Source organism: Falco biarmicus, chromosome 2, assembly GCF_023638135.1.
Source record: "Falco biarmicus isolate bFalBia1 chromosome 2, bFalBia1.pri, whole genome shotgun sequence".
NCBI lineage: Eukaryota > Metazoa > Chordata > Aves > Falconiformes > Falconidae > Falco > Falco biarmicus.
The window spans coordinates 62,716,251-62,737,159 of record NC_079289.1 but is presented as its reverse complement, the minus strand read 5'-3'; the positions used below and the strand labels follow the sequence as shown (position 1 = coordinate 62,737,159).

Here is a 20,909-nt window from a genome sequence, read left to right as displayed (position 1 = left end):
TTTTCTGAGATACTTGGGTAACTGGTTCCTGTGAGGAATTAAAACTTTTGTTGTGTGCTTTCTTCTTCTGATCCACTTGCTCACATGCCATTTCTCTGCTACTGCTAGGATTTCTTTTAGCTAATCCCTACAGAAACAGAATAGTATCAACTCCTATTCTAGCACAATTGACCACACTATCTAGTACATTTATTTTGCTAAAAGGAGTTCAAGATTAGCAGGTAAAGAATTCACATGGAAGCAGCAAAGGATAAATATTTAACATAAATAACTAAATACAGAGCTCTGTAGCAATACTTAATCATGCAATCCAAGCTACTGCAGATCATGTTATGAATCAGAAATTCTGAGGTTTGTCTATAAACCCCTTGTTTCTTTTATAAAAGTGATGTACAAATAAAACTCTTAATATTCATTCAATAATTCAAAATAGCTATTAAGACTGAGATCCTGATTCTTCATATTTATTTATACAAGCCAGAACTTCTTTTTTCTCACTTAAAGGACAAAAAGCCACACTTATCGTGCTGTATGCATGTGTGAACCTGTCATGCAGTAATTCTCCAAAACTATTACATGCTGTCCAGTTAAAGAAATTCAGGATAAAGAAATGAAATCAGGCTGTTTCAAAACAACATCTTCATCCTAGATATGATTTTCTCCATACCTCTCCCCTCACACAGAGGTATCCAAATTCTTTGTAATTGTGGTGACAGGCAGGAAGTAGAACTGACTTGTCACTTGCTTTGCATAAGCTGGTTGATAAGTCAGCTTTATATATGTGTTTATATCCTACAGGACAGCATGTCACTTAGACTGAATGGATGCAGATATGCCTATCAAAACCACTCATATACTTCTAGTGTTGTAAAGGCTTTTATTACAGTTTGATCTTAATTAAAATGTGTTATTAAAAAACAGACACAAATATTCTCTCAGTGCTAGCTTCTATAAAATGTTGCATCAACTATTCTAAAAACAAACACAGACCATGTGTGTCATGACATCATATTAGTCATTTAGTGATTTCAGGCCACTGGAACAACAAGAAAGAAAGAAAGATTTTGTATTTTTTTTTCTTGCTAGGTTTACATGTACTGTGAAGAAAAACTAATGATTTATTTCATCCCTGTAGATCGTCCTAATTCAGCAAAACATCTATGTGTAACTAACTTCAAACCCACGCTTCATCCCACTGATTTCAGCTGAATCTTAGTATTGTAATAAATGTTAATATGAAGTACAATTGGAAGTTATGGGTTGACACTCTACATGAAAGAAAGGCAGGCAGATGAGGTGTTTAAACGAGACAGCAGGAGATAAGTAGTACTGGAGACCTAGATATCAAGCTGCCCTAACCATTACTTACACAATTTCTAGGCATATCACCTTATCATACATTTACTTCTATACAGTGCAGTGCAGTATTATACAAAGACTCCTGAACTACACCTATATGACACAGGTGTAGTACAGAAAACACAGTAAGTGAGGCTAATTACCTCAGACAGTCCACTGCCCCAACACAGCTATGGTCCTTTTTGCAGGGCACCACCTGAGGTGTCTCTGCTACACTCCACAACGAGCCACACAGACTTATCTTTTGCCTCTACCTGTTTTTATATAAAGTCTAAACCAAAGCCAGTTTTAATTGAACTTTTCATATTACAAGACTTTAATTAATTAATGCTTTGTTGCTGGAAAATTCTCAAGAGAGCCAACGTCACAGAAGGATGAAGCAGTATTTCATAATCAGGTTCCAGCTCTAACACAATCAATATGCATGTTGTGGGTGTCATTTAATGTGACATTGTATTAAGAAGCATGGATTAACAAGCTAAATCCCTTCCTTCCCCTTGTTAGTGCTGCCCAATGAACCATGTGCCTGCACAATCATGTGAAAAGTGTGTGGCTTTTGTCTTTGCAGTACCCATCCCTCCTTCCCATCCAGCTCAGAGTAGTAACCCTGATTAAGCACAACGGTCATCACTGAAAATTCAGTATTACCAGATCATTTAATATTTATGTTAAAGGTGGAAATTATAGTATCAAACATCTCACATACGTTTTAGTTCCAGACAAAATATAACCATTTATAAACCGTTTTTCTTACAATTAAGTTAGTTTACTGCCCTCACATTAAATATTTGTGAAGTCTTTCTCTGAAATAAATCAAATTTTTCTAAAAGATTAGCTATTTCTGTGACTAATTCCTAAATCCCAAGACTTAATTTAGACATAAACATCAAACTTAAGGACTACTTTGCCAGACTGAGAATGAATTAATTGATAGCTTTACATGTTTTTTAAAATGTTTTCAAAACTGCTGGAATGAACGGTATTGAGTGTATAAAACCAAGATATTAGCTTTCAAAAATAAATTCCACTAAACTCTACTATATTTACAAAGTCACAGAATAAAAAAAATTACAACAAATATTTTTGTTTCTTTAGATCTCATGTGAATGAGAGGACAATGTATTCTGCTTATAAGGTGAGGAAAAGCTGCCTCGTACTTAGCACTGTTTGATATGTAAACAGGAATAAGATAAAGACAAAGCAAAACAGTTGACATCAGTGAAGTAAATGGCACTTACAGAACATGATAATAACTTCTGGCTTTTGTCTCTGAAGGAAAATGGGCATATTTTAATGCCTTTTTTCTTTTGTCTCCAGCTTTTAAGACTATTCTAATCTGAACAAATTTTACATCCTTTGAACCATGTTGCACAGTAGCACTGAGCTGGAATTACTGCTAACCATTTCAGTGCGCAGACTTCTGCTCATAACTAGTATAATAAAGCACCAAAATCGGCATTTCAAAAATAGGAACAACTTTGTTAATGTCAAGAGGTAAAGTATCGGCATAATATTAATAAACTAAGCACTGCAAACAGATTTGGTGATAGCCAGAAGACAGCTCTTATTTTTATTTTTCTAAACTAAGAATGTCACATGTTAAAATATGCCTTTTGTAAACCGGTTTCAGCACCAAAAGTTTATATTAGCCTGTGTGTTGCTCAGTAAATAGTTTTGCCTTGACAGTTTCAAAAGAAAAGTATTTCAAATAATTCCGTAAGTGTACCTGTACTATGAATTACATAAATTTTTAAAGACAGTGGATATACTCAAAAGGACAATGAAGAAATACAGTTTGGTCTTTATTCTCAAAATACCAAATGTCTTTAGGCTACACTCAGATACATTTTCTTTCTTTTTTTTTTTTTTTTTTTGTGGGTTGGGGTTTTTTTTGTGGTTTTTGTTTTAATAACATTGATATTCCTGTGGAACAGGTTTAAATCAGAAGCTCAAGCCCTTTGTTCCTAAAATTACAGAAAAATGTAAATCTAGAATAATTCCATTAAAGAAAAAAAATTGAATGCACAACAGGAGTAACTTAAAAAAGAAGTTTTTACACCTCTGGTGACATTAAAAGAAATAATAAAGGCAGTATGCCTTGCAGTAGTGCTTCTCTGACTAATATAATTTAGTATTTTATAGGATAGAATTACTCAGGAGATCATAATTCTGTGAATTATCACTTCACAAGCATAATTTTGATGTTGCACATACATTAAATAAGGAGCATAATGATGATGAAGATGACTATTAAAAAGTAGAAAATACTGAGCATTGCTGAACATGTAAAAGAAAACAGTCAGTCTGTGCAAGTCCAAACCGGTCCAACCCATGTCCTGAAACGCTTCTGAAATTGTGTTTGAACTTTGCTCCTACAACCAAGAGTAATTTTGTATTCCTGTGTTCAGACTTACTTTGGCATTAGTTACCAGGTAGATGTCATTAAGTTTATGAGCCTCAAGGCATTTCTCCACCAGCATTTGCTACTTTAAAATGCTGATTCATTAAATACAGCTTACCTAGTTAAGAGCCACAGTATCAGATGTAAACTTTAAAAAGTGCATTGAGTACCTGCTTATAACTTTCACAAGTATCCTTTTAAAATGTTGACAATATACTTCAAAATTATTTCATATAACTGCTGATTGTAGTTCATGGATCAGTTTCAGATCAGCTGACTTACAAGAATTCCTCCTCTCCCCAAATACACAGGTATGACCATATGTATTCTGGTATGTATACAATACAAGTAATTCTGAACAGTAAGATCCCTTTAAAGCACTTTAGGTTAAGGCCCCTCAAGTCACTAGTCACTCTACTGACTTTTGAAATACTGGGAAATATACATTATTTGCACAAGAATGAGACATTTGGAAGAAGGATTAATATTGTTGTTTAATTAATCAATAAAAATTATTTGCCTATCATGGGCTAGGAAAGTCTCAGACAATACATGAATATGAGTTAGCGCAGTATCTAACTTTACCCGCTTGTTCTACAAAGCAAGAATATTCTCCTCTGGATGTTAAATGGAGTAAATATGTATGCATTTATGTATGTTATCTATTTAGCAATCAACTGTCCACAATCATCACCACCTTAACATAAGCAGAGGGTTCTACTTTTTGCACAGCCAGCAAGCCATGCAGCGCTGAACACAGGGTTCAGCTACGGAGAATTCGTGGCTGCTCTCCCACGCTCAGCAAGACCTGCCTTGCTTCCCCCTGCCCCAGGACCCATTTCTGTCCCAGGTGTGATCCAGGACTGCCAAAAATGGCAACAGGATGGATGTGTGTGTGTGTGTTCCTCTCACATCTTCTCAGCCCTCCCAGTAAAATCATGCCAGATGAAAGCTCACAAATTCACAAATAAACTACTTCTGATATTAAATCTCCCATGGAGTCTTCCATTACCTCTCATAAAAGACCCATAAGCTGTATCCTCAGCAAACCTGAAATAAACTTTACAGGTTGTACATTGAGAACTTGATTGAAGGGCTGCATCTAAGTAGGTTGCTTATGTGCTGAAGTTACACTGACTTTCCACTGTATAAAAGGAACTTGCCTTCCTAAAGCAAGAGAACTTGCAGATTTACTTCAGCTCTTTCACGGTTTGTGCATCCAAATAGGACAAAGAGACTCCCTGTTGAGTCTTATTTCTAAAGTCCATGCTGTGTTTACACACAAGGATTTGCAGTTTGTGCAAGTTAGTTCTGTAGGCAAGCTAGGCCTGTATCCAAATACATTGTTTTCTAAATGAAATGAAATAAAATAAAATAAAATTAAAATAAAATAAAATAAAATAAACTGAACACACAAGAAAGTTGATAGCAGAATAAATTATGCCTCAGAGTAGCCCATTTTTTCCCCCTAAGAGACATGGGACGCTGGAATGGGAAGACATTAGAGAGGATTTGAATTACATGTTTAAAACACAGGCTCTAGAATAAACTACAGAACCATAGAACTTAATAAGATATTCCCATTTGTTCCAGTTTGACTTAAGGACCAACCTAACTCCATAACATAGTCACTGAAGTTAAATTCAGCATGGCACATATTTTATCAGATGCTGCTCCATTCCTCTTTAATTACTACCTGATTGAGGAGTCCTGTTTAAACAGGGGGCTAGGTCTGGACATATGGCAAATATACATAATGGAGGTGAAAATATACTGGAAAGCAATCACTGAGAGTATGACGGAAATGGGGAAAGGACAGCAGGTACAAGGAAGTAGATGCATCTCTGTTAGTGAATCTGATATATCTAGCTGCACCTGAAACCAAAGACATGACATACAGAAGCAAACACAAAGGAAAACTCAGAAATATTAGGATAAAAATATACAATCTCTAGCAGTAGCAGTTTTAACCCATCTGGATTTGGGACAAGAAAGTGACAGAAAATGAAGTCCAAGAGAACAATGATTTCAAGAGGAAAACATATTCAAAGAAGGGTCATATAGACTTTTTCTTTGTTTTATTCATTACTGGAAAGTTTTAATAACATGGGACAGTCTCCAATTGTTTTCCAATGAATTATTCCACTAAATAAATTATTTTCCTATTTAATAGCCACAGATTTTATTTTACAAGTGATTAGCACTGTTCTTAGTCTTTGTAATCCTCATCTTGAGTGAAAAAACAGATCACAAAACTGACATCAACGTGCCAGTGTCAAAATAAATATTACAGTTACTGCGTATGTTTAATAATAAGCTGCAATACCAGCTTGGTAAACTGATTTCTACTCATTTAATGATTTGGTTATGTTAAAATTGCACGAAGATTAAAGCAGAAATTAGAAGGTGCCAGTATTTGTAATAAGCCATAAAATACACTTATCTGTAATTATGGTTACAAATGCGGTTTGTTTATCAAATGGTATTTCTACATTGTTGCAGTGCATTTTTTCATCATTTTAGTCAGCAAAAAAAATCTACTAAGTTTTTTTTTTATTTAAGAGGACTTCCTTGATATTCATAGTTCTTTGTGCAAAGTGGATTTGTTCTAACAATTTTTTTCATGCATATTACTACTATTCAAGAAATCTTAAAACTTCAAATCAGATAAGAAGAAGCCATATTAGCATAGATGGGTCACAGACGAAAATCTTAGAATCATAAAATCATTTAGGTTGGAAAAGACCTTTAAGATCATCGAGTCCAAAATGGCATGTTAGGAAGCACAGAACCTCATAGATGTTTCTTCCTTGAAACACTCTGAACTACTCCCATTCAGCTCTCCCCAGTGTGTCTCTTTGTCTTATCCAGAGTGCTGTTTCCACAGATCTGATAAAAATACAGCTTTTCCTGGTTAGATAAGCTAATATATGTGTGAAAATCATTACACATCCCCAACCCCCCTGTTCTACTTTACATCTGTTGGCTGCCAATCAAAGGTGACTTGAAACTTTTGAAACTATACTTGAACCTATTTTTGTTTACTTTTGATATCAACCACTGAGTACATCAAGTTTCATATGATTTATGTTGTACTGTACTAAGCTGCAGCAATAACACTTTGTGCCGTGATTCCAAGAGGTGTCATAAACTAACTGAAGATAAACAAGACCCATACATAGGATAAAGAAGTTCCAAAGATCATCTGGGTGATGGGTGATTCGGTTCAAGATATTCCTGCACCATTCTGTCCTGCATTATAATGCATAAATTAATTTTAGAAGCCAGAGTGATGGAGTTGCCAATTTTAGGAGCTGTATAAAATTGAGATGCTAACATGTTCTGGTCATTAGCACTCAATTAACATATTCAGAACGCTTTGGTTGCTTACTTGTAGCCTTTAGACAAAACTCAGTTTGGGCAGTTATATTTTAACTAAAAAAATTCTGTGTGCAAATCCAGCAGGCATCAAAGGAACCTGTGAATGCTACTAACCTGGCACAATCAAGTTAACTCAGTGAAGAGGTCATTTTGGGTTATGATTAATGACAGAATTATGGGGAAAAAACTGTGCTACACTTTGGGTTGACCTTGCCTGACTTTCCCAGAGAGAGCTGGCTGCAGTAACTGCAAAGTTACTCCAGTGCAGTGAAAAATTCAAGCCAGCTCAGGGAGTTCAAACAACTGTGACAGGTATCGTCTCTCAGATCTAACGTTAAGTTGAGATGAGCTGGGTTCAATGACTGGGGATTCTGTATGCCAGTAACAGTTTCCTAAATGACCCGTTCCTGACTGGAAATTCATCTACAGTATTTGTATCAGGAGGATTCTAAGAGTGACTTCTGAAATATAAATTGCAGAACTGTATTATCACTCTAGATTCATGCAACGCAATAGCTAAGTGGTTTCAGGAGCTGAATCCACTGAATCTCCCCCCACATACGAGACGATTAGCATCCTAGTAAAGTGCAGAGACATATTTTGTACTTAAACTAAAAGCCAAATGAGCTCCTCTACCATTTTTATAAGAGAGTAATCACATCTACTTTTAAGCTAGGGTTTCTACGGCAATTTTATCCCTTGGAGCTACATCCATTTTCAGTCTGACGTGAAATACTGGTGGGCTGTCTAAACAGTCAGCACTTAATTTCTTCAACAGAGGACAACCAAATTTAACCTCAATATATATTTAAGTTTCATGGATCTCTGGAGATTTCTTTTTTCTAACAAAAGGTTGAACTTGGCCCAGAAACTTTAAGGTGTTGTAAGACACTCATCAACAGAATTCATTAAAAATTGGGAAGTAATCTGGGTCATGGTTTTGGGGTGGGTTTTTTTCCATTTTCTTTCACTATTTTGAGCAACTTTTTTCCAAACAATGTTTTATTGTATGTTTAGTTTTCCATTAAAATGAAGGCAGATTTATGTTCTGTCTTCAACAGACTCTGTAGATCCCAGTGCTTTTAATTTCCAGGTTTATTTCCTTCTTTTGGATTAAACAGATTTCATTTCACTTTTTTCCTGCCTCCTACTCTTTATCTTTCATGCCACAGACAGATCATTCTCCTTGTGTTTTTTGCATGTATTTCCATATCATGCTTACCCCAAAGGAGACAAGAAAGACAAAGCCTCTCTCAATCAAAGAAATAGCAAATGGTATTATGCCAAGTCAAATGAAGTAAATGCAAGTTTGTGAATTAAAACTAAACATGCAGAAGTAAGCTGACTAGAGCTATAAAAAGGCAAAAGTCATAGTGGTTTTATATGGTCTGATGTTATTTTTTCTGTTCTGGACTGCTCACTGGCATCAAGAAAATGTAAAATACCACAGACGTGCGTGAGTTCCTTTAGGACAATACAGAAATACAAGGAGGAGTGCCCTGGCTCTACTGTACCACACTAAACATACAATTTATCCCTGAAAAAAACATCTAATTTGTTCATTTACATGTATTTAGTTCTACACCTTTGGCTTTTAGAATTATGATGGAGAGAAAAACAGTTGTTGAAAAGAGAGGTAATTGTAATGAATTATTTCTTTACCTCTGAGAGTCTGCCAATGGAGTGCTGTACAGCCTCTGCTGCTATTCAATCAATATGTATGAAGAATAATACAATGAAGAGGGGATTGTTAACATCACATAAAAAAAATACCCAGAGGAATATGAGTTTCAAATTTACACTCTCAAACAAAGCAGAATTTCTAAAGCATTTATTCTGAAAGCCAGCCAAATAACAAGTCCACTTGGGACCTAAGACAAAGACACTGAGCTACATCTCAGACTTATTTTACTACCTTTACTTTGTTAAATAAAAATTATTCTTGGATTTCATGTAAATTAATGATTATTAAGCATCATTGGAGCTATACATTCTTAAAGCATCCTTTGGGTATAAAGCAGCAATGTCAAAAGCAGCTAATGTCAAAACTGGAATAAATAAATTAAACATCAAAATCCAAAGCTAAGGTACCTCTGTTTTCAAGTAGAAAAATACTGTTTTGGATACCTTGACATGTAATTAGAATGCAAGTGTGCAGGCGGGTATGTAACTAACCTAGAATTTACAAGAACTGCATGGTCAGATACTCAAAACTTTTTATGAAATAAAATTAACATAGAGGTATACCTTGTGCATGAGGTGTAGGTATCTGCAAATATAAACCCAGCCATTTAATTTGCAAAATAAAGCAGATGACACAGAAGAGAATTTCAGTTTTGTTTTGAAAACCTAAGCTGTGATCCTGATTATATCTTCTGCAATTACAATGCTAACCTCCTAGTAATGTATCTTGTAGGACACAACTATCCACAAGTATTTCACAGAAGGAGGAGTTTTAAGGAAGACAAAATGTAGTCAATTTTCAGAAAGATACTGTATAATATTAACTTTAACACTGACACTATTAGCTATTTTCTAGAATATTAAGGTGCACAGTGATAGTCTTAGGGAGGAAGTTTTAGCTTACATGGTCTGTTCAACATACCTGCCCTGTTAAAAAACAATGAAAAATTTCTTAGCTTCTGTACACTAATAGACTACTCAGGGTTCCATCATATTTTCATTAAAATATAAGAGTCTAAGCCTAAAGTCTAAGCCTTAAAAGCTTAGCTGAACAAAGTGAAATACATGGGTAAGAAAAATGAGATTAATTAGACCACAGGGTAACACTTTAAAAAGTCAATATTGGATGCAAAAAGAACCTCAAACCTAGTTATACTTTTTTTGTCTTTTTCTCTCTCAGATATATCTGAAAACATGTATTGTAAAATGTTACATTAGAATGAGATAAAATCAGTTGTTATTAATCAATATAACTTTAAACCATGAAGATGTATCTCAATGCAATATATAATATATTTTCTGGTGTCCTTACTCAACAAAGCTGCATTAGTCATCATTATTACTATCCAGCATAACAAATCAGACACATCAGCCATGTACTGGTGTTGCATCTCAACTCTTTCTTCTTTGAAGTGTAAAGAACAACACTGATGTTTGAAGATTGTGGTCCAAGAGATTAATGAAGCCTGAATTTCAAAGAAAGAATAGGACAAGAAAAAGAGAGCTAAAGGGGGGAAAAAAAGTTCCTTTTGGTTCAATTCCTGTTCATTTCTGGGCAGGAAAAAGAACAAAACAAGTTGAATAATCTCATGAACCCTATTTACTCAGAAAACCTGCATGAAAGAGGAAGATAAATGAAAATTGAAGAAAGTAGGATTACTGGAGTAAAAGTGTTACCAGTTGAAATAAAAGGTAAGTGGAGGCTGAAGTTGTAAGAAGGCAGGGAAAAACACATGAAAGAGAACAATGTGAAAGCGCATTTTGCTGGAATATGCATATGATACACATGCAGTAAAGAAGGTTCAACTTAAAAAGAAACTCAGTAAAAAAATTCAGATATCAGTAAATGCAGGGTAAACAGGAAAAGAATAGATGGTGTGCAGCAAAAGTAAACAAAGCAAATCAAAACAGAAAAAAAAGTGAAAGACAACAGACAAAATTTAGACAATTCTTTTGATGTTGAAATTATTTCAGGTTACATAGATACAGAACTCACTGAAGCAAGTTCAAACCTGCTCCAGAATCTCAAATATATCTGCTTCTCCTCTCTCCATTACCTTCCTAATAACTAGCTGGTGTAATTTAGCTGTCAGACCTCACTGGAATTTAAGTAAATGGAATTACCTCATTCCATGTGGAATCTACAGATCTTGTCCTTAAAATAGTACTATTGGTTGTGAATCAGATTTTCATAGTAGTATTGTTTGAGGATAACCAAGAAACAAACGTTCACAGTTGAAGCTTTTCACTAAACAGCTGAAATATAAGTAAATCATGTCAGGAAGATGTAAACTGATGGAAGTGTATAATTTTTTTGTTTGTTTGTTTGCTACTATGTAGTTTTAAAAAAAAACAAAACCAAATCTAAACTACCTTCACTTTTACTTAGAGCTTCACCTATCTGTATTCCCTTATTGTACTGAAACAATTTCCAGCAAAATTAACTGAGAATTAATTCCCTCAGTTTTTGAAATCTGTGTTTGAAATTGCATCTTCATATTACCTCATTTAGAAAGTTTTTTACAGCGTGCTTGAAAAGTCTTTATATCCCAATGGTCCTTTGCTGTCTAGGCATGCTAATATACATAGTTTGCACTACATGTATTACTGCATTATCCTTTAAGTGTTAAAGTATTTAAAATGCAAGCTTTTTGGAGAAAAGCAATGTGCTGCATGAAGTCAGGTTAGGAGAGGAAAATCTGCACAGTACCAAAAAACCACGTATTTACTTGTTCAACCAGAACTTGAATGTTTGTTTCCAATTTAAGAGACCTTTGGAAGAGAAGAGAAGACATGAAAGAAGCAGAGAAATGGGGAAAAAAAGTTGAGTATAGATAAATTCGGTATGTCTATATATGTTCATGCACACACAAATTCAAGGTATATTACTTTGAGGCACCTGAAATATAAGAAAGTAAAGAAAATACATGTTGTCTTTGAACCTCTAAGATATTTTTTAAATTTCAAAATTAGTCCAGACAATGTATCACAAAACCTTATTTCACAATGATCTAAGCTTTACCTCTAAACCCCTCAACTGTTATGCAAAATATTTTTTCGGGGGGGGGGAGGGGGGCGGGGCGGGAAGATAATTCTATTTTATTAGATATGAAATTGAATTCAGCTTGGATACCCAAAGATAAACAACTTTTCTTAGAGCGCACCAGCATTACTTTTGGCAAAGTAAATATTTTTCTAAATAATTCAATACAATAACTTGAAAATTAACTTCTTACTCAGTATTCATTACAAAAAACATATGTGGGAATAGGATAACAGCAAGCTGATAAATTTCAGACACTCCCTTTGAGAATCACACAAACATAGTCATCCAGACTTTAAAGTTCCTTATCCTCTGTAAAATATCAAGTGCACTTCTAATTTTTGAAGGTCTCAGTTCATGGCTTAGTAAGGTGCTCAATGCCAAGTACAGGAAAATGAACATAAAGAAAGTAGAAAAGAGTGGTAAGGTATCTGTACGATTTAATGCAAAGTAAAAATTATGTTGGGAAAGGAAAAATAAGTGGGAGACTGGTTCATATTTTTCCTCTTCTTCACTCACATCTTTACTAAGAACTAAATGCCAAAAGATCCATGGCAAAAAAACGTAGGGGTGACAGATAAGCCACAAAACATTAGCTTAAAACTTTCCCCCAGGGCTACCATCTATTAAAAGTGTTAATCAAGTACAAGTTTACAGGCAGTATGCTAAAGAAACATACATATTGTAGAGAATATACATATGCAAAGGAGAGAAATTAATGGAGAACCTTGAATATTTAGCTGTTTATTGATAACATGGGACAATATTAGATATTCCTTAATTCTCATAAAAAATTAATGAGGATCTTCTATGTTTCTGCAGGTTCCTTGAATGTCCTCTGCACCTCTCAAGAGTTTAGCTGCCTGGGCTGTGCAAGAAGCTCTGCTGGGCACTGCTTCACCGAGGAGCAGCTTTTGAGCTCAGGCGCTGGGCCCTGGTGCTGGCCGAGGTGGGGCCAGTCATGCCTGTGCCCAGCCACCGAGCTCCTGTCTCCCGTGGCATGGGCCAGCATGCCAGCCTGGCCTCAGCCTGCCCCGGTTCCCATGGCCCTTCCCAGCCCTCCAGGGCTGTGTCTGACCCCAGTGACCATCCCTGGACATCCCTAGACCTGCTGGATGCTGCAGGGATGTGCCAGGAGGAGGGTGAGGATGCTGCATGCCTCCCTCCTCCAGCCTCCATCTCCTGCTTCCCGACTCTCCTGCCCGCATGGGGCAGCACCTGCTCCACGTTCTCTCGCCATTACTCAAAATTGCCTAAATTCTGGAAATGGTACTGGAAACTCAGAGTTCTAAGCAGACCTAGCAAAACTGTCGCTAGCATTCGAGAATGATTTCGAGGTTTGAAAGTCTCACCCAGTATGATTTCACCTAGTTCTGTGCAAACAGGGAACGGGTTTCAGCCAAGAAGTGTTAGGAGGACTTGGCCCTCATGGCCTTTCAGCTACAGGGATGGTAAGCCTAACATCTCCTGTCACAGCCTTTCTCTCCTCCTGTGCCTACACCTCCCACAACAGAAAAGTGAAACACAGCTGAGGAATCTCTGGGTCTGATCGTTACCTTCCTCCTAAATTTAGATACAATGAATGACACTTCCCTGGTTGCCTGGAGCTTTAGTCTGGCAACAGGATTTTAAAACAAAGTTGATCCTCAACAGTGAAGTTCATGGAGCCTCAATACTAGACTTTATTGGGTTGACACTGAGAATTTTGGTACAACTAATTTATGCTGAGTTTCAGCACACAAAGTCTAAGGGCAGTTTGATAAAGTGATGTAACTTGGCACGTCATATAGAAACTGTTATTACAGCAGGACTACCACCTGTGGGAAGATCTGATATAAGTCTTCCAGATCTAGTTATTTCATTCACAGTATTTAGATTGAATCATTTTTTTTAAGACAAGTCTAACACTTCTTTGGATTTTCCTCTAGTCATCAGACACAGGTATCAGCAACAGGCGATTTGTGAAGTAAAGGGATCAAAAGAGTAGTCTGTAACCACCTCTGTGAACTTTCACAGATGCATCTGGGCTTTATGGGGGTACTGAAAGTTTAAATCAAAGTGAATGTGCATGAGGAAAAGAGTGATCTATTAAGCTTGTATATACAAGGAAAGAGCATGGAATGTGAGAGGACTGGAACATCCCTAAAATGTCTATTTTTCAAATTATGTAGGACTAATTAACCCCCCACCAACTTTTCTCTATGAATTTACCTTGTATCATTAGACTGCTACAGCTGTATTTGTAGACAAATGGCACAGGTATAGAAAACTGTTAGATTACTTTCAAGATTTATATTTCTTTCTGTTGCATTTTAAATGAGAAAATAATCAAATGTTTGGAAAGAAAAATGGCATCCAAATGTGAAAGGAAAGAAAAAGAGAGGGCATGGAAACATGCAACATCTTCCTGGCTTTATACCTGTAACAGAAAACAAAGAGGCTGCCTCTTAAATTGGTTGAATTGGGGAGAGTTGTGGTAACTCGCCACTCACACAGTCTTGAAAATTCTCATCCTGAGCTCTTTGTGAAGGAAAGGAAGAGTGGGAATCAAAATGGATGATACTAGAATAATCACCATTTCCCATATATTGTCATAGTGCTTGTTAGAAAAAAATGATGACTGGAAACACATAAAAAGTCAGACATAAGGCTTTGCACTTAATGCCTCTCAAAATTGTCTACTGGGATCTTTTCTATGCCATTCACTTTCCTGTACTGTAATTTTTAAGCCCATTTTGAAGACTGACCTTATAATTTACAGTGGGGAATGATTTCCTCAGTGATCAAGCAAAGGGGTTCTGAAGAGTTTAGACTTCAATGAGAAATTCAATCACTTCACTAAAATTACTACTTTGTACATGAAATTAATGGAAAGTTTTCTTATTGACAGTGAAGAGGGCATCTGCTCTGAAAAACTGTAAAAGAAGATCCAGCAGTTCTGTGAACATCTGATCTACAGCTATTGTTGCAGAAGAGTTTCAATGCTTTTTAAGGGGTGGCAGAAACAGCACAGGCAGAGAGAGAGAGCACATACTGCAGTGCACATCATCGTTCTATGGGAGAAAGGAAAGTTTTACACATCTGAGAACAGCAGTCTGACAATGCAAACACAAAATGTACTCTCTGACCACAGCCCAGCTCCTGCATGAGTGTGTACACTAACATTTTCCCCAGCTTGAAGCTGTTTAGTTTTACTTATACAGGTTATTTACAAGCACTATATTTTAACCTATAAATGCTGGGTGACAGAGATCTGACATTACAAGGGAGGACTAAAAAACATCTGTCAGAATCACCTTGCAGTACTGAAAGCACTGTATCAGTTTGCCTACGCTACCAAAAGTCGCAACAATACAATCAATTAAGAGAACTAGCAACCTTGTTTAAACTCAAAACGGTGACATCAAGTTTAACAGATGCCAAACCCACCACCATTTCTGAAACCATTTTCTACAGTTAAGTAGCCTTAAGCTATATTTCTAATATACATACCTAGCTGTAATGACATGACTTTTAATGATAGTATGTTTGAGTATCTTACATACATATATTACACATTCTTATATTGTTATAGATATACTGCAGCTTTAGAATATCAATGCTAATATGAAGTGATTGGCCCAAAATAATAAAAGCAGGTCTTTCCAATTTTTTCTGTAAAAGTTTTTCCCACATTTTTTCTTTCCTGTCTTTCTGATATTCACCAGAGTTGAAGACCATTTACAAGCTGATCTATCACCATTGTCACCTCTCTTTACTCTCTGTTTCACTTTGTTTGCAAGATTTATCACTAAGGTAGTACCTACTGTAACTATGAGGCTAAACTTAATGTAGTAGAAAAGCTAGTACATCCTTTATTATGAGGCTAAATTTCAGATGCCAGAAAAGTGATGCTTACATTAATGGACTGTATCTGCACTCAGAAAAACAAAACAAAATAAAGCAAAGCAAAACAAAACAAAACAAACCCAAAATGTCAAGAGCATCAAGACCAAATTGAGACCATAACTTCAAATCTCTAACCTCTCTGTATTACACATCAACATTAAGATAAACAAAGTTCTCCAGTTCTTTTGAAACACACCAAGTTAATAGAAATTTTGGAAATTTCAGTCAAGGTTCTGCTAATAAAAATCAGCTTCTGAATGTAATGAACACATGGGAGTAGCTGTTGTCAATCAAAAAGCCTCGACTTGCCCTTTCAAGACTCTTATTTCTGACATGCCTCCCCTGCTCAATCTTGAAAAATGATCTTACCTTTCAGGAATTGCTTCTGTCTTTATCCATCATGATCCATACGCAGATACGGTGGGACATGTATTCATTCACATCCCTCCCTACACAGATTTAGATCGCTTGCTACTTTAAGATCCTAGTTGTGTATAGGTTCAACAGAAAGTGGCCAGCTATCTGTCTTCACACGTTGCCCTAGCAGTCATAATGGTTGCCAGAACATACATTTCAGTTTCTGAGCTCAAGCTCCCTCTCAGGACTACACCAAACACCACAGATTTACAACCTAACAACTCCCCCCACACATTGGGGTGAAACCCCAGCCTTACTGAAACTCAGTGACTCCAAAGGGGAGGGATTTCCCCTTTTAGTTATTTACATTAACTCTTAATCCAGGATTATATACTGCTTAATACCTGGACTGCCTCTCACCTTTTACAGCACCAGGTCTAACAATAACCACTATTGACAATACTACTTTGATTCTTTAAGGCACTTTGTTCTAAAATGAGAATAAAAGGACAATTCCATGCCTCATTTCTCCTATTGCAATGATTTAAGCAAACAGTGCAAAAATAGGGTTATCGTGTGATCTTAACAGCCATAATTCACTAAGGTTGTTCAATCTTCTACATAAAGGTGCAATATTAACACAAAGAGGAATCGAAAACTTATCAAAAAACCCAGGCGGGCATAAACTACATATAGTTTCAAAAGGGCTGCTATCTAATTAATTTTACTATTACACTTGCTTAAAGAAAACATGAAAAATTCACTTATTGATGTTACCAGAATGTATGATCTCATCAAAATTTGACTAAGCCAGAAATCATGAATTTAAAACATAGGACAAATCTTGCCTTCCTGATTCATGTATGAGTTTGATGCGGTAGAAATTCACCTCTAGTTTAACTCTCAACCAAGAAAGATCTAGCCCACTGAACTACTATATTCAGGAGTTTAAGGTAATAAATATTTGGCCCAAACTCTCTCTCAGTTATGCAAGATACAATCTACTCTATGTAGCCAAAGCAAAGCTTTATTGATAAAAGCAGCTTTATGCAAATATTTCGCTGTAAATTACTTCTAAAGCTTTGGCACTGCAATGTTCAGACATCTATTTAGGAATAGCATTTTGTTCTTTTTGGATGCTTATCAGATATCTTATCAGATAAAGCTTTGTTCATGTGAATCTAATTATTCAGGCTTTTGCTAAGTTCTTTCCTGTTGGAGCTTCTTGCAAAGTGACTTCAAACTGTTTCATTTTCTGAATAAACTGAGTGATACCAAACAACTTTTCCTAGAAGAGGAATAAATTAATTATTGGTAGCTCAGAAACCTTTCGGTCTTCAAAGACTTCAAAGGATTTAAAAAATAGAACTTAACTCTTCCCATCCCCACCTTTGAAGTTGGACATTTTTAGTAAAGCAACTCAACCTCAGGTTTCTTCAGAGCTAGTGCATTACACTATTCTGTATAATAACAGAAGTGCTAACAGCTTAAAACATTACCAAACAACAGTAGTCTGAACACTTGTGTTTAAGAAAAAATCAGAATCAAGTAAGTTTTTTTCTGCAAAAAATAATGTGGTATCTTTCTATTCACAGGTCCCAAACGTAGGACTACTACTTTATTCAAGTACTAGCCAGAATGGACAATAGAAAAGTTGAGAGAAAAATCCATGGGAAAAAGACTTAGAAATTAAAAACTCAAACCACTCATTTTGCATTATTTTAATTACTATTCATCTTTTTACAATTACTCACTATACTCATTATAAATTTAGCCCATTTAAGAGATCATTAATGCCAAACAGGCTTCTCTCATTTCAGTGACATTTCTTAGGAAAGGCTGAAGAAAGCAAGCCAAGTGATCTAAAACAATAATATGTTTTAATTCCAAAATAATCCAAATTACTAATTTTTGAGATAGCCCCAACATTTCCTGAAAACAAACAAACAAACAAACAAAAACCCAATACTTACAGTTATATTAAACATTTGGAGTGTATTTAGCCTTAGACATACCACATTTAGATGTTTATATACAGCTCTTCATGTTTAAGCCCTTACTGTTAAAGGGGATGTAGTTAGCACAGTTTATGAAGGCACAAACGTGGTTCAGTTCACCCCAAAGCACACATCTACATGTAACTGTACAGAGTTGAGAAGAGACTCAAGCTCCTTTGATTGCAAATGGGAGTCAAGACAACCAGCTTATGTGGACACACACACAAAGACCTAATTTTAGGTGTTGGATGTTGAATCCTATCCTTGGTTTCAAAGCAGTGAAAGCTTTGTTTCTGTTTTTCATAATAATATGAAGTAAAGTAAGTATCAAAATAAAAATAGAAATATCAGTTACATATAGTGACATTTCATCAAAATTGACATATTCCATAAGAAAGCTCTAATTTTAATGAAACAGTTTTTCTTGAAGACAAAACATTTCATGAGGGGAGAGCGGGGAAGAACAGACTTACAGTCCACAGAAAATGGAAAAATAACGAAGAAGTTTCCTTCCTTTTTGTCCTTTAAGGCAATAATCCTAATGGATCTAATACTCTGATTTTCTTAAAAGGTGTACTTGTACTCCAGAATTAAATCCTCAAGAAAAGGTACTCAATAATAAATAATTTCAGAGTCATTGAAAACTTAGGACACAAATGTTAACTATTGATGGAAGTACCTCAAATAAAAATAATCAAAATATTAATACTAAATATAAAGTTGTTATCCTACCTGTGTGCAGACAAATTACTGAGGTACAGGGTGTATTTTTCTTCAGCAGACAGCCCATCCATCATCAAGTAAAAAACATGAAAATTATTCTGCTTGAGTGGCTGCATAATGACACGAGACTTCTCCAACATGTATGTATAAATCCTAGCTGATTGAGAAACAAACAAATTCATCATTATATTGATCACTCTAAACATATTTTAAACCATTCACCATTGCAACAGTGAAGAATAAACAGTGTTTCTCATAAAACCGTCTACAGTGAGCATGTGAAAAATATTACCATACATTCTATCATGGTTTTCTACATAAATGACATGTAAAGCCCTAATTCCATTAGAATGAGTGGAGCAAAATCTCCCTTACTGTCTTACATTATCTTTAAAAATTACTCACTTAATTTTAAAGATAATGATGTTGATTTGTACTCTGTTTTACTCATTTGAGGAACAAGTTGTCGTATTTGGCAAGACTTTCTAAAAGGCAAGTTATTAGTCAACTCACCAAAGTGTAGCCATCTGAGCACTGGCATCTATTGTTAACACCTTCTTAATGGAAAAAGGAAGACGCAAGAGATTCAAGACATCTTGGAAAAACTGCCCTTGGAACCATTTCCTGTTTCTCTGTTGAGAACACTTAAAGTAATAGTTTAGATTAACTACCTAACTTCTAGATGGCCTCTTCTAGATGGCTACAGAGACAAACCTGCAGAGCCAGTCATCAGCCAGCTCACTAGCCTGTGCCTGGGGAAAATGGGCATCTCAGGAGGGCTATGTTTAGTTGGTCAAAGGAGAAAACGTGTGGGTCAGCACATCTGGGAAGAAGGTGAAGGAGGATGAACCTGACTGCCATTTGCCTACAGAAATGCTGATTACAGGATCATACATAATCTCAGGCCCACTAGGATTCTGGAAGAGGCAAAGCACAGAAGCAAAGGAAATATTCGATCCTTAGATCCATTCACCTGCTCCACCAGACTACAGGCATTTTAGAGCATATGTGAAGAGGCAGAAGGAGATTCATCGTTTTGGGCAGATTATTCTTCAGCCTTCCGCTAAGTGTACATCACCGTGCAGTTCCACATGCAGCAGGCTAAAGGGAACATGGGAATGCCTAACTGCAGTCAGAGATCAGGGCCCCCCTTGTGAGCGGGGACCTGATTCCAGTTCCCACTTACCCCACTGTTCGTATACTTTATCTCATTATTGCTTAATTACTAGCTGTGGTGCAAAGACCAGAAGCGTGTCCGTTCACACACAACTGAGCACCCCCACCACTAGGATGCAGTACATTCTGTTGCAGCTTTATGTTTTTCAATCTTTGCAATATGGCAGAGCTTTCACAGGATCTTAGTGAGCTTCCTTACCCTGGAAAAGACTTGAGTTTAGAGGAGAAAGTGTGCTTCTTGGCAATGGGGGAGCTATATTTCTGAAACCTTGTAAGCAGAGGATATTAAACCATGGCTTCCCATAGCCTGAATGACAACCAACTCATCTAAGACTCATTTCTTTATGAACTGGAAGTAGTTCTTGAACATACAGTGATAAAAAAATACTAGTACATGCATTCTGTAGCACAGTAAGTATTCTCTAAACACATACCATTTTTGAGCCACACGGTTTTTTAGGTATTTCTATTTTTACTTTTTTGAAGCAAGCTGGGATTAAGCATAAAATAGCTCTGAGTTATTAAGTGAAGTCAAAACTGTTGCATTTCTAGGCATATTTAGAACCAAAACTTCAGATGCCTGAGACATCTAAGTTTTAAGGCAGAGTGGGAGTTTGAAGACTTCTAAAGATGCAGATAGTTGAAACAGTATTTTCAGAATCAGTTTTGGGCTCGAAGATATTGCCCAATGCAATGCTGAGCAAAGTGATGCAGGTTAAATCCTGGGGTGTGACAGCCGGTATCAGAAGTACGGTAGTTGCATTAGCCTAACGGCTAGGCTAAAAGCCAGAATGTCATGCTCCTGTCACCCTGCAGCTGCTAATATCCACAGCAGCTCATTTGGAGATAGCTTGGTTATTGCTATACCATCTGTATTTGTCTGGTAATTATATTTCAAATT

The 20,909-nt window shown here is 36.1% G+C and overlaps 1 protein-coding gene across 3 annotated transcripts in view; it reads right to left on the bottom strand.

The window, feature by feature from the left end:
- MYO16 (myosin XVI) overlaps positions 1–20,909 on the bottom strand; it is a 412,228-nt gene that overhangs the window by 139,751 nt on the left and 251,568 nt on the right. For all 3 annotated transcript variants that reach the window (XM_056328855.1, XM_056328853.1, XM_056328854.1), the window contains exon 16: positions 18,842–18,989. In XM_056328855.1, the coding sequence (XP_056184830.1) occupies positions 18,842–18,989 (148 nt within the window). The remainder of the gene's footprint in view (positions 1–18,841; positions 18,990–20,909) is intronic.